This window comes from Artemia sp. Qi Xiang Cuo, chromosome 2 (assembly GCF_049724085.1).
Source record: "Artemia sp. Qi Xiang Cuo chromosome 2, ASM4972408v1, whole genome shotgun sequence".
NCBI lineage: Eukaryota > Metazoa > Arthropoda > Branchiopoda > Anostraca > Artemiidae > Artemia > Artemia sp. Qi Xiang Cuo.
The window spans coordinates 22,658,552-22,671,767 of NC_142795.1; the positions used below are offsets into that span (position 1 = coordinate 22,658,552).

Consider the following 13,216-nt stretch of genomic DNA (forward strand, 5'->3'; position numbering starts at 1 on the left):
GACCTTGCACATTGGCACGGTTGTACTTTGTTTATAATTAACTGAGTGAAGTTAACGAGAATGTCCTAAATTGGAAGAATTATAACTCTCTAAAATAGTATGCTTTCAGTTTGGACTGTTTTAAAGCTATAAGCCAGTCTAGAGAATAGAAACAAAATGACTAACCTAACTAACAAACGTAGCTGCTGTTTCGAGCATCTGAAAAAAAAAAATTCTGAAACCAAATTAAGCCGTCATGCCAGTCCCGATTTTAAATAGTTTGTTTTTCAAAGCGAGTATCAAGAAGAAGCCGAGAGAAAAGTAAAGAAATTTAAGCACTAGAGTTGACGTGAAATCGCAAAAATGAGAGCAATAGTAGCTATAATATCAAAGGTCATCGAAATCAGATTTTTTTTATGAATGGACTCTTTTTTTCTCTGAATCTATGGAAGATAATAAAAGTTTTGTTTACTATAAATCATGATTTTTTACTAGATCCGGAAATTTACTAGATCTTCTAAATATCCTAGATTTCTTTTTCTTTTTTTACTAGACCGAGTAAAATCCTACTGACAATGGCAACCCTGAACTCACAGTAATATGTATAAGGAAAAGCAAATACTATCCATAACCTTCGTCATTATCTTTTATTATGCAAGCGGAATTTTATAGAATCCCCCACGTTACATGTCATGAAATGATTTAACTATGTTAGCTTAATTAAGGAAACTTTTGTGTACTTACAATGCAAAAAAATTGGTTATTTACTTAGAATACAAAAAAAAAAACAGATAAGATATTTTTAAAAGAATATGCTGTCATGTAACTTAGTTTCTTTGTCAAGATGAACAAAATACCGTGGGTGTTTTTGTGCACTTTGGCTGGAATATCAGCAATTCCAGCGAAGAAGCCAGCTCCTCTAAAACACGTTCTGCCATTTACTGAGGTAATCCGTTTCTATTCATATTACGAGAACTCATGATTGTTGTTTATTATTACTACTATTAGAGTTGCAATATGTTATTAATTATTTTAGCAACTATACACATGGTTGTCTAATAATAACGCCTGCCCCCCCTTGAAAACCTTCTAAAAAGCACCAGTGAATGAGTTAAGCTTTTCAGTTACTTTGGACAAAAAACAAACTTCTGAAGTATCTGCTTCATTCTTAAATTCCCCCCCCCCCGCCACATAATTGTATGCTCATGACACTGATCATTTTTATTTAATTATTTTTATAATACCAACACTGCTTGTACCCATGATAAACACCATAATCCAAGTCAATCGATTCCCAATTTACACTTTTACCCACCTATTTACTAACCACCGTCAACATCCTGTCCTTGTAACCTGTAGCAAATGCCTCCTACTAAGGCAAAACAAAAATGATTCAAAAGCTAAGAAAAAACAAACAAATTCTGTAAATAATGAGTTATTAAGAAGGAGAGTCATAATCAGAGGCAATGATCTAGTGTTACTTGTAGGAAAGAGTCACAAGTCTTCAAAATATTATCTTTTTATTGATTTATATATTTTCTGAGAGCTACTTTAAATGGAAGTGGTGGTCTAGAGACTCCTCACCAGAAATTTCTGATCTCTCCCTAAATACAGCCAATAGAAATTTTGAGCTAGCCATTTCGTTCAAAGTGGTCGAAAGGTTGCATGAGTCTGCCTCTAGAAATGATATGATCCTCTACAGCTTCAGGGGCAGGAAATATAGGTTATGGAAGTTGCACATTACTTACATTTAGAGTTTTTTTAGACAAGAGGAGAAATTTTGGTCCTGGGTTTGCAAAAAGGCTTAGGATATTAAGGTGAAAGTTATAAGAAACTTTTATCAAAATCAAAACACTGTGTGCATGCTGGCTGTCAAAATGGGGTATCAGTAGTACTTTAGGATCGGTTGAGGGTATTAATTTAAAATTTTCTGGGTATTTTAAAGGGAATATTGAAAAGTGATGAGAGGGCAACTAGCCCATTTTGCCCTTTTTCGATGACCGTACTCCCTAACCCTAATAGAAGTTCTGAGATAGCTATTTTGTCCAAAACAGTTGAAAGATCCAATTACTACGCCTTCGAGAATAAAATGGCCCTCTGCAGCCCCTGGGGTATGTGTTTTAAATTGTGCAATTTACCGATTGTTCACATATACGATCAATTATTCGAAATGAGAAGCGTTTGGACCTATGTGTTTCCAAAAGGCCAAGGGTATTAAGGAGAAAATTCAGGGAAACCTAACTAGAGGTCCTAATTACAAGAATTTAGATCCCATCCAAAAGCTAATCATAGAATTCTAGCTCGTACTTCCAACTTGGTTTGATATAGGTATTACATTTCCTTCTAACAGATCTGGTGATGACAAGAAGTTAGAAATGAAATTTACTTCTCGAAACATCGCTATTACTTTAAAAAAAAGTTTTATTGATATAAGACAGCTTTTACTCGACGATTTCCTGATGACAAGAATTAAAATGCTTCTGCATACCACAAAAATCAGGTTAAGTACAGATTCTTAGAAGACTTATTTGGGATATTTAGTTTTATTTTTTTCACCAAATTTGGTTGAAATCTAACTATCCCTTCTGTTAAATATCCTGACGACGAGATATACAGATATTTTCCCCTTCCCTTTGAAAGAATATTTTCTTTTCTATAAAAAGGTGCCGTGCGGTCCTGATCCCTAGAAGGCATAATCTTGATGGCGATAAATCCCTAGAAGGCAAAGAAAAATGAAAAGAAAATAATAGGATTCAGCCACTTTCACCAAAAAATGTATTTTTTTCTGAATATTTAATGGGAATGTTGTAAGCCCGAGAAGATCTTTTCTTCTCCATTTCCCAGCCATTTTTTTTATTGTTATCCCTTACTATTTCCGATTCGTGAGCCGTTGATAAAAAAAAATAGAAACACAAAAATTTACGAAAATTGTGGATTCGGTCCGTAACACAATGAACATATATATATATATATATATATATATATATATATATATATATATATATATATATATATATATATATATATATATATATATATATATATATATATATATATATATATATATATATATATATATATATATATATATATATATATATATATATATATATATATATATATATATATATATATATATATATATATATATATATATATATATATATATGTTCATTGAGTTACGGACCGAATCCACAATTTTCGTAAATTTTTGTGTTTCTATTTTTTTTTATCTATTTTTTATCTTCTCCATTTCCCAACCATTTTTTTTATTGTTATCCCTTACTATTTCCGATTCGTGAGCCGTTGATAAAAAAAAATAGAAACACAAAAATTTACGAAAATTGTGGATTCGGCCCGTAACACAATGAACATATATATATATATATATACTATATATATATATATATATATATATATATATATATATATATATATATATATATATATATATATATATATATATAGTAAGCATGACTATATATAGGGAGTAAGCATGACTCTCTTATTTGACAAATACTTGCTTGTTATTTTTTGGAAAGGTACGCCTGCCTAGAGTCTCAGGCAGGTTGACCAAGAATTTAAAATTTACATAGGACCGTTAGATTGCCTGGAATGAGAGGCAAACAAGTTACGCCAACCTATGGTCTTAAGAAGGTTGACCAATAGTTTAGAATTGACATAGGATATAGCCTATATGTCTAAACGAAAAGCCAATGGCAGGATGGATTATAAAAAGCTTCATAATGTGGAAAGCTTACCAATCTTAAATTTGAAAATAGATGTGTCACAGCACTATGTATTTACGAAAAGCAAATTATTATTAAATATAATTGACCAAATAATAAAATAAACAATGGAAAACGAAGACCCAATCATTAAGACCATATCCTGCCTAAAAGTGGTTCATACCAGAGAAACCACCAGTCTTCATGGCTTTAAAGCGTATCTCTCTAACCAGTGTTTCGTCACGCGGTAGCCCACTTAATCTTCAGTGATAGTGGCAACTATGGCAGTGGGTTGTCACTCAGGCAGCAATCCACTCCCCAAGTGCCGGCCTACCTTTATAAGTCATTATTTTAGTTAAATAAACACGAATTAGTTTTGTAAACTCTATAGAAAATTGTACTTACCACTATGAAAGAAAATAATGTATTAAAAAACGACAAGAACTGACAACATCATTTGCTGCGAAAAAAAAAACTATTCAGGATTACTCAGAAATTTTATGTTCATTCAGTGTGGAGAAGTTTTTACATCCAATACTGGAGAAGTTACTTCGCCCGGCTACCCTGGTGATTATCCAAACAATATAAGAGACTGTGGTTATCTGATAACTGTATCAGAAGACCGAGCCATTGTGCTGTACTTTCATTTCATTGATTTGGAACCAGGATATGACTACATCAATGTAAGTACAATATGTGAATGAAGTCTGGGGCCCCTAATTTGCTTTACTATCCTAGAACTAAAACGAGCCGGATGCACCTCAAAGTATTTTAAAAGGGGCATAAACCATGAGTTATACCATATTCAATAAACTGCAGACACTGTAATAGACTTGTACGACATACTATATAGAATCGATAGCCTGGAGTTTCAAATCAACCAAACCTGTACTAAGCGTGTCTTGAAACACTGAGAAGAGACATACTTATTTTAAACCATGGGTTGGTAACTAAAAGGAGAGTGTTAGTAGTATCCCCTTAGGCACTTTAACGAGAGCCCTCCCCAGATTCACACAGCATCTGACGTCACAGCATCCCTGGCAAGATTTCTACGGAAGCCCTGTTTCTAGTGGTTGGCTGGCAAGATTCCTACGGGAGCCCTGTTTGCAGCTGGTAAGATTCGTACGGGAGCCCCAGGTGTTCCAATTTTGTTCCAGTATTGGCAAAATTCTGAGCGCATGCCCTGGCGAAATCCAGAGCGCATGCTCTGTCTCCGTGACTAGATGACGCATTATTGTTTCAGTATAATTAATCGGAGTATGGTCGGGATATTTAACAAGTACTAATAAATGGAGTCCCTCACACCTTTGCAATGTGGCCCCTGTTTCTAGGTATAATATGGTTGCCGCAATCTTATTTCAGATGATTATATTCCAATGCCACATCCCTCTGGACTCCAATGACGTCACAGGACTTACCACGTTTTAAACGGTCAGGTATAATGTGGATGAGGCAACTTTATGTCACCTCATGTCATGACCCGTGGGGAATCCCGCTTCTAACTTAACGACCGCACACACCTTACCTAATTGTGATTTACATATGTTATGTAAGGACGGTGCACATCTTATAAGCCATTTTTTTGTTTATTTTAACTTAATGGTGGTGCAAACTTTACGTAAGGCCACCACACGTTGCGTAATGACGGCGCAAAAGTTACATAATGGCAGCACAATCATCACTTTCATATAATACTTCTTTGATATTTCAGTTTTAGCCGAAACGAACTTGCGTTTTTTTTTTTATCTTGCTAGGACTCGAAAGGTCAATTCCCTTCCAATGAGATAGTGCCTCGAGCATCAGAACCAACAAGCTATTGCCATTATTCTGTCCTGATGAATATATTCTAAAAATTATCTATTACATGCAAGGAGATTTCTAATTTTTTTTATACATGCTAGAAGACTGTGTTTACAGCCAGAATTTGGCACGCAGTCGGAAAACTATTCCTCTCAATGTATTTTAGCGATAAAGGAGAAAGGGGTGCTTAAATTGTGTAAATACCTAGTTCGTGCTATACAACATATCTTAAGGATTAAGCTTATTGTAAATAAAAGTTTCATTATTTTAAACAAATTTACAACAATATTAAAACAATAAAAAAACAGTTAAAAAAAACAAAAAACTTGAAAAACATGAAAAATTGAATAAAAAAAACAACAAAAAACAAGACATGAAAAAACGTGGCATAACATAAAATATAAACAATAACATGTTAAAATTAAAGAAATATGGGGAAGAGGGGTTCCAAGCAAGTAATTCCAGAGGAGGGGTTGTTATCAGAGGTAAATTTTTAGGCACTATGGAGGTATTTCTGAGAGCCCTTAACGATAATGCATTGTTTTTCAAGACAAATCAAAAACATGAAGAAACCTGACATAGGATAAATATAAACAATAACATGCATAAATAAAGAAGGATGGGAGGGCAGGGGTCTAAGCAATCATTTCTAGAGGGTGGAGTTGATATCAGAGGTAAATTTAAGCCATATTAAGGGTTTTTTACGAAACTGCAATGTTTCTTTGACTGGGATGTTAGATTTCAATCCCCCTCTCCCGTAAAATTCTTTTAACACCTCCCACCTTATCTTTAAGCTCTAGAGTGTGTAGTCCAAGGCAACGCATACCATCCTGGCAAACTATGGATAGCATATGGTAACCTCTAGCACTCTCATTATTCCAAAGGCATTTAAGATATTTTCATAGCAAAATTATGCTTTTCAATCCATTGACTTATGCTTTAGCAATCCTCCTTCAACATCAAGCCCCCTTGGCAAATCAAGCCACCGAGGCAAACTATGGATAACAAACGACACCCTCTGGCGCTATCATTATTCCAAAAGCATTTACAGATATTTTCATAATAAAAATACGTTTTTAAATCCATTGCTTTATGTTTTAGCAATCCACACTCAACATGATGCCCCCATGAAAATTCATGCCACCTTGGCAAACTATGGATGTCAGATAACACCCCCTGACATCACATCATCACCTCCAAGACATTTTTCAGACATTTTCTGTTAAAAATTATATCGAAACCCGTCGATTCAAGTTTTTTTAAGCCAAGCTTATCATAATAACCTCCAAAACCCTCGAAACCACCATGGCATTAAACACTTCCCCCTTCATCATCATCCCCCCCTCTTGGATATTTTCAACCTTTTCCAAGGGAAAATTAGCTCATGAATCTATATTAAACACTGTTTTAACTTGAACACCGGAACTCAGGATTTCATTGCTAGAGTGTGATACTCCAAGCAATTGACGCCACAATGCCACACTATTACTGGTCTGTGGCTCCCTCTGACATCGCTCCATCACCCCAAGACATTTTCAGACATTTCTTGTTAAGAAATTATACTTCAACACATTGATTCAAGTTTTTCACCAGCCTCGATTTTCATGATAACCTCCAAAACACTCCAGGCCACCGTGGCATAACACACCTCGCCCTCCATCATCACCTTACCCCCTAGGACAATTTCAACCCTTTCCCAGAGAAAATAAGTTCATGAATCTAAATTAAACACTGTTTGTACTTGAACAGTGGAACTCAGCATTTCATTGCTAGAGTGTGATACAAGCTATTCACGCCACAATGTTACAGCGTCAGGTTATATCTCCTATTATTATTAATTTACGAGAATTCCCAGCCCTATACCATACCATTACAGACCATTAGCAAAATTTTGTAAGGTGGTGCTGTGGTTTATCCTGTCAGTGTTACCTCACTTGAAGTTTCAATGTCCATTTGGAAGTTTTTCTGTTCCACATGTATGACTCAGAATGTTCTTGTAGTGTTTTGTCGTGGTTTATCTTGTCAGTGTTACTTTTATTGATGTTTTCAAATTACATTTGGGAAGTTTTTTTCGTTTGAAACGTATGACTCAAGATATTTTTACAGTGTTGTGTCGTGGTTTATCTTATCAGTGTTACAAACATTTACTTAATACTATTAAATTTCTCTTGGAAGTAACCGTTTTTTCTTAATAGTAACAAATTTTTTTTAATAGCATTTTTTCTAAGTAACAATGACATGGTGAACCACGACATAACATTACAAAATCAGAAAATTGTTACTTCTAAGAAAAATTTCTTATCTTTGACGGAGAACATGCTGCTATTAGAAAACAATTTTCGTACTATTAAGAAAAACCTATTACTTCCAAGAGACATTAGATAGTATTAAGTAAAACTTTGTTAGTATTAAGGCAAAAAGTTGTTTCTTCGAAGAGAAAATTAGTTAGTGTTAAGAAAAACTTGCTTCTTCTAACAGAAAACTTGTTAGCATAGACAACAAATTGTTACTTCTAAGAGAAATTTGTTATATTTGACGGGAAATCTTGCAGCCATTAGAAGAAAATTTGTTATTTTTAAGAAAAAACCGTTACCTTCAAGAGAAACTTGGTAATTCTAGCAGAAAACGTATTAGCATTAACAGAAAATTGTTACTTCTAAGATAAATTTGTTATCTTTAATGGAAAACTTGCTGCTATTAGAAAAAATTTGTAACTTTTAAGAAAAACCTATTACTTCCTGGAGAAATTTGATTGTATTAAGTGAAACTTTGTTAGTATTAAGAAAACAATTGTTACTTCGAAGGAAAAACTTGTTTGTGTTAAGAAAAATTTTCTAGCTCAAACAGAAAGGTTGTTAGCGTAAGCAGAAAATTGTTTTTTCTAGGATAAATTCGTTATCTTTGACTATTACTTTATCTTACTATTAAGAAAAAACCTGTTACTTCCAAGAGAAATTTAATAGTATTAACTAAATTTTTGCTACACTGATAAGATAAACCACGACACAACACTAGAAAAATATCTTGAGTCATCGTTTCAAACAAAAAAAATTCAAAAATGCACTTTGAAAATATCAAAAGAGGTAGCACTGACAAGATAAATCTCGACGCAGCGCTAAAAAAATATTCTTAGTTATACGTTTTGAACGAGAAAACTTCCAAATTGACTTTGAAACTTCAAGTGAGGTAACAATGACAGGATAAACCACGACAAAAAATTACAGAATGTTGGCAAATGGTCTGTAATGGTGTGGTATAGGGCTGGGAATTGTCGGAAAATAATAGCCATAAGAAATAGAACCTGAAACTGTGGCGTGAATTGCTTGGGGGGTATCACACTCCTGTAATGATATGCTGAGTTCCGCTGTTCAAGTAAAATAAATAATTTAGATTCATTAGCTTATTTTCTCTGGGAAAGGGTTGACAATATCCTAAGGGGGAATGATGGAGTGGAGGTGTGTGTTTTAGAGGTTATTATGAAAGTCCAGGCTCGCGAAAAACTTGAATCAATGGGTTGAAGTATTAATTTTTAACAAGAATTGACTGAAAAAGCGTCTTGGGGTGATGGAGCAATGTAAGATTGGGTCTCAGAGTAGTAATAGTATGGCATTGTGGCGTGAATTGCTTGGAGTATCACACTCTAGTAATGAAATGCTGAGTTCCGCTGTTCAAGTGAAAACAGTGTTTAATTTAGATTCATAAGATTATTTTCTCTGGGAAAAGGTTGAAATGTCCAAGGGGGATGATGAGGGAGGGGGTCAATGTAATGCCCTGGTGGTGTGGAATCTGTTGGAGGTTATTATGATAAGCTAGGCTTGCAAAAACTTGAATCAATGGGTTGAAGTATAATTTCTAACAGGAAATGTCTGAAAAATGTTTTGGAGGTGATGATGTGATGACAGGGGGTGTCGTCGGCTATCCATAGTTTGCCATGGTGGCGTGAATTGCCATGGGGGCATCATGTTGAGTGCGGATTGCTAAAACATAAATCAATGGGTTTAAAAGTATATTTTTATAATGAAAATATCTGTAAATGCCTTTCGAATAATGAGATTGCCTGAGGGTGCCGTATGCCATCCATAGTTTGCCACAGCGATGTGAATTGCCATTGGGCCATCATGTTAAGGGTTGATTGCAAAAACATAAATAAATGGATTTAGAAGCATATTTTCATTATTAAAATATCTGTAAATACCTTTGGAATAATAATAGTGCTAGAGGTTACCGTATGCCATCCATAGTTTACCAGGGCGGCATACATTGCCTTGGGCTAGCTCACTCTAAAGCTTAAAGATATGGTGGGAGGTGTTAAAAAAATTTTCGGGAGAGGGGGAGTGAAATCTAACATCTCAGTCAAAGAAACGGTGCAGTTTCGTTGAAAGCTCTTAATATGGCTTAAATTTAGCTCTGATATCAATTCCGCCTTCTGGGAAGGATTAATTGGACCTCTACCTTTCTATCCTTCTTTAATTTACGCATTTTATTGTTTATATTTTATCCTATGTCAGGCTTTTTCATGTTTTTTTTTATTTTACGTTTGCATAGTCTTGTCTTAAAAAAAAAACTATATTTTAGTTAAGGGATCTCTGGAGTACATCCATAGTTCCTGAAAATTTACCTCTGATAACGTCCCCTCTTCTGAAATCACTTGCTTGGACCCCCCCCCCATTTCTCTTTAATTTACACATGTTATTGTATATATTTTATCTTATATCAGTTTTTTCATGTCTTGTTTTTTGTTGTTTTTTGTTCCATTTTCGTGTTTTTACGTTTTATTTTTTTTTGTTTGTTGTTTTTTTAACTGCTTTTTCATTGTTTTAATATTGTTTTAAATTTGTTTTAAATAATAAAACTTTTATTTACAATAAGCTTAATCCTTAAGATATGTTGTTAAGCATGACCTAGGTGTTACACAATTTAAGCACCCCTTTCTTCTTTATCGCTAAAAATACGTTAAGAGCAATAGTTTTTCGACTGCATGCCAAATTTTGGCTGTAAAAACGCTGTTTTAGCGTGTGCATCTCCTTGCATGTAATAGATTATTTTTATAATTTATTGATTAGGACAGAATACTGGGAATTGCTTGTTGGTTCTGATGCTCGAGATACTGTCCTATTGGAAGGGAAATGACCTTTCGAGTCCTAGTGAGGTCAAAGAAAGAAAAAAAACGCATTGTACGTTTCGGCTCAAAATAAAATATCAAAGAAGTATTATGTGACAGTGATGGTTTTGCTGTCATTACGTAACTTGCTCACCATCATTAGGCAGCCTGTGCTGACCGTTCATAAAGTGTGCGCCGCCATTAATTAAAAAAATTGCTTATGAGATGTGCGCCATCCTTACATAAGATATTTGAAACGCCTTTGCGTAAGGTGTGTGCGGTCGTTAAGTTAGAGGCCGGGATTCCCCACAGGTCCTGACGCGAGGTTACATAAAATTGCGTCATCCATATTGTACCTGACCGTTTAAAACGGGGTAAGTCGTGTGACGTCATTTGAGTCCAGAGGGGTGTGGCGTGGGAATCTCATCATCTGAAATAAGATTGCGTCAAGTATATTACACCTGGAAACAGGGACCGTATTGCACAGGTGCGAGGAACTCCATTTATTGGTACTTGTTAAATATCCCGACCATACTCCGATTAAATATAATGAAACAATATTGCGTCATCTGTTCATGGAGATTGAGCGTGCAGTCGGAATTTTGCCAGGGTATGTGCTCGGAATCTTCCCAATACTAGAACAAAATTGGAACACCTGGGGCTCCCGGAGGAATCTTGTCAGCTAGAAACAGGGCTCCCGTAGGAATCTTGCCAGCCAACCACTAGAAACAGGGTTCCCGTGGAAATCTTGCCAGGGATGCCGTGACGTCAGAGGGCCCCCTTGGGAATACGGGGAGGGCTCCCGTTAAAGTACCTACAGGGATACTACTATTGTTTAACCGGCCCTTTTTCGCTTTTGCCCAGCTATGGAATTTACGCCTTATAATTAACACCTCTCGAGTTGTTGCAGCTGATCCCTCTGAAATTTTTGAAGATTAATAATATTAAAGAGTAAATAGCTTTAGTTAAAGAGGATAAATTGTGTGCCAGTCAAATGCGCAATTACAATGGGAGGAGGCCACAACGGGCATTGAATCCTCTCAACTCTGTGAAAAACATAAATATACAAAGATTTAAAAGGTAAAAAATTCAGTAAGACTCAGGAAGAAGGACAATTTCATAACAAAAGTTAGTTTTTTTAAAATCTTTTTTCCCACCTGTGGAAAAACTTTGTGGGTTTCGAAACATAGCAAAGAGGCGCAAAGAAACACAGTTGATGCCTCTGAGTACAATGCTTGAAATTCGTTTCATGAATTTACTTAATTCTAAATGCTCTGCTTTGCGTAAATTTTCTTAATGTATTTTTATCAAACAGTTCGTGGTAACTAAATGTAAGTAAGGAGCAATGCGGCTCAATAGTAACCGAAACTCTAAGAAACAGATTCTTGATTACAATATATATATATATCAAAGAATCGAATGTTGATACTATTCAAAATACGTAAAACTCATCATATTTAATGGTACCCATTAAAAGTTATGAGGCTCATAAAATTTGCCCAATTTTTAAAAAGAGGGGAAACACCTCCGAAACATTGAGTGATCTTAATGAAAATCATTCCATCACAGTCAACATACCAGAGAACCCTACGTTAGAGGTTTCAAGCTTATATGAACAAAAACGTGGAATTTGGCATTTTTTGCCAGAAGAAAGATCACGGATGCGTGTTTATTTTATTTTTTTTTTTTGTGTGTTTTCTTCTAGGGGTGATCATATTGAACCAGTGATCATAGAAGATCGGAAGACGAACCATTCAATCGGAATTTGAAAGTTCTAGTGCCCTTTTTAATTGACCAAAAATACTGGAGGCCGTCTACCCCCCCTCCCACGCTCTTTTTTTCCCAAAAGTCACCCGATCAAACTTTTGAGATAGCCATTTTGTTCTACATAGTCAAAAAACCTAATTACTATGTCTTTGAGGATGACTTATCCCCCCCCCCCACAGTCATCAGGGGAATAGTTGCAAGTTATGAACTTTGCCCATTGTTTACATATAGTATTGGTTATTGAGAAGTATACAAACGTTTGCAGGGGGATTTTTCTGGTAGGGGGGTTGAGAGGGTTATGTTGGAAGATCTTTTCCATGGAGGAATTTTTCGTGAGGGAAGGGAATTTTCCATGGAGAGGGAGCAAGATTTCCCATAATTATTTAAAAACAATCGGAAATTAAATAATAAACAAGTTTTTAAACTGAAAGTAAGGAGCAACATTAAAACTTAAAACGAACAGAAATTATTACGTACATGTCCATTGCCGAGTCAATTCATTCATAAAAGAGTGGAGACAAAGAACAAGAAGTTGCTGGTTTCCATAAAAACTTTGTGTCTTTAGACTTTAAATGATAGTGAAGTTGTATAGAAAAACCTGAAATGTTTTAGCTTTTCCGTGAGTGGAATGTACATGATTGACTATATGGATACTCTGCCAGGGTTACTCTACTCCTCTTTCTTGTTATAAGATCTATATGTAACATATATATTGCACACAAAGAAAAAAAACACATTGAAATTTCCGAAAATAGTATTATTTTGGGTTTATAATCTTCTAAATGTGTGATAATAATCAAAATATGTTAATGATCTAGTTGAACCTATGTTAGAAATATTT

The 13,216-nt window shown here is 34.9% G+C and overlaps 1 protein-coding gene across 2 annotated transcripts in view; it reads left to right on the plus strand.

Annotated features, from left to right (window-relative positions):
• The first annotated feature begins 823 nt into the window (after positions 1–823).
• The window catches only part of LOC148955008 (procollagen C-endopeptidase enhancer 2-like), a 45,111-nt gene continuing 32,718 nt past the window's right edge, over positions 824–13,216 (plus strand). For both annotated transcript variants that reach the window (XM_089108019.1, XM_089108018.1), the window contains exons 1-2: positions 824–925; positions 4,220–4,390. In XM_089108019.1, the coding sequence (XP_088964145.1) occupies positions 824–925; positions 4,220–4,390 (273 nt within the window). The remainder of the gene's footprint in view (positions 926–4,219; positions 4,391–13,216) is intronic.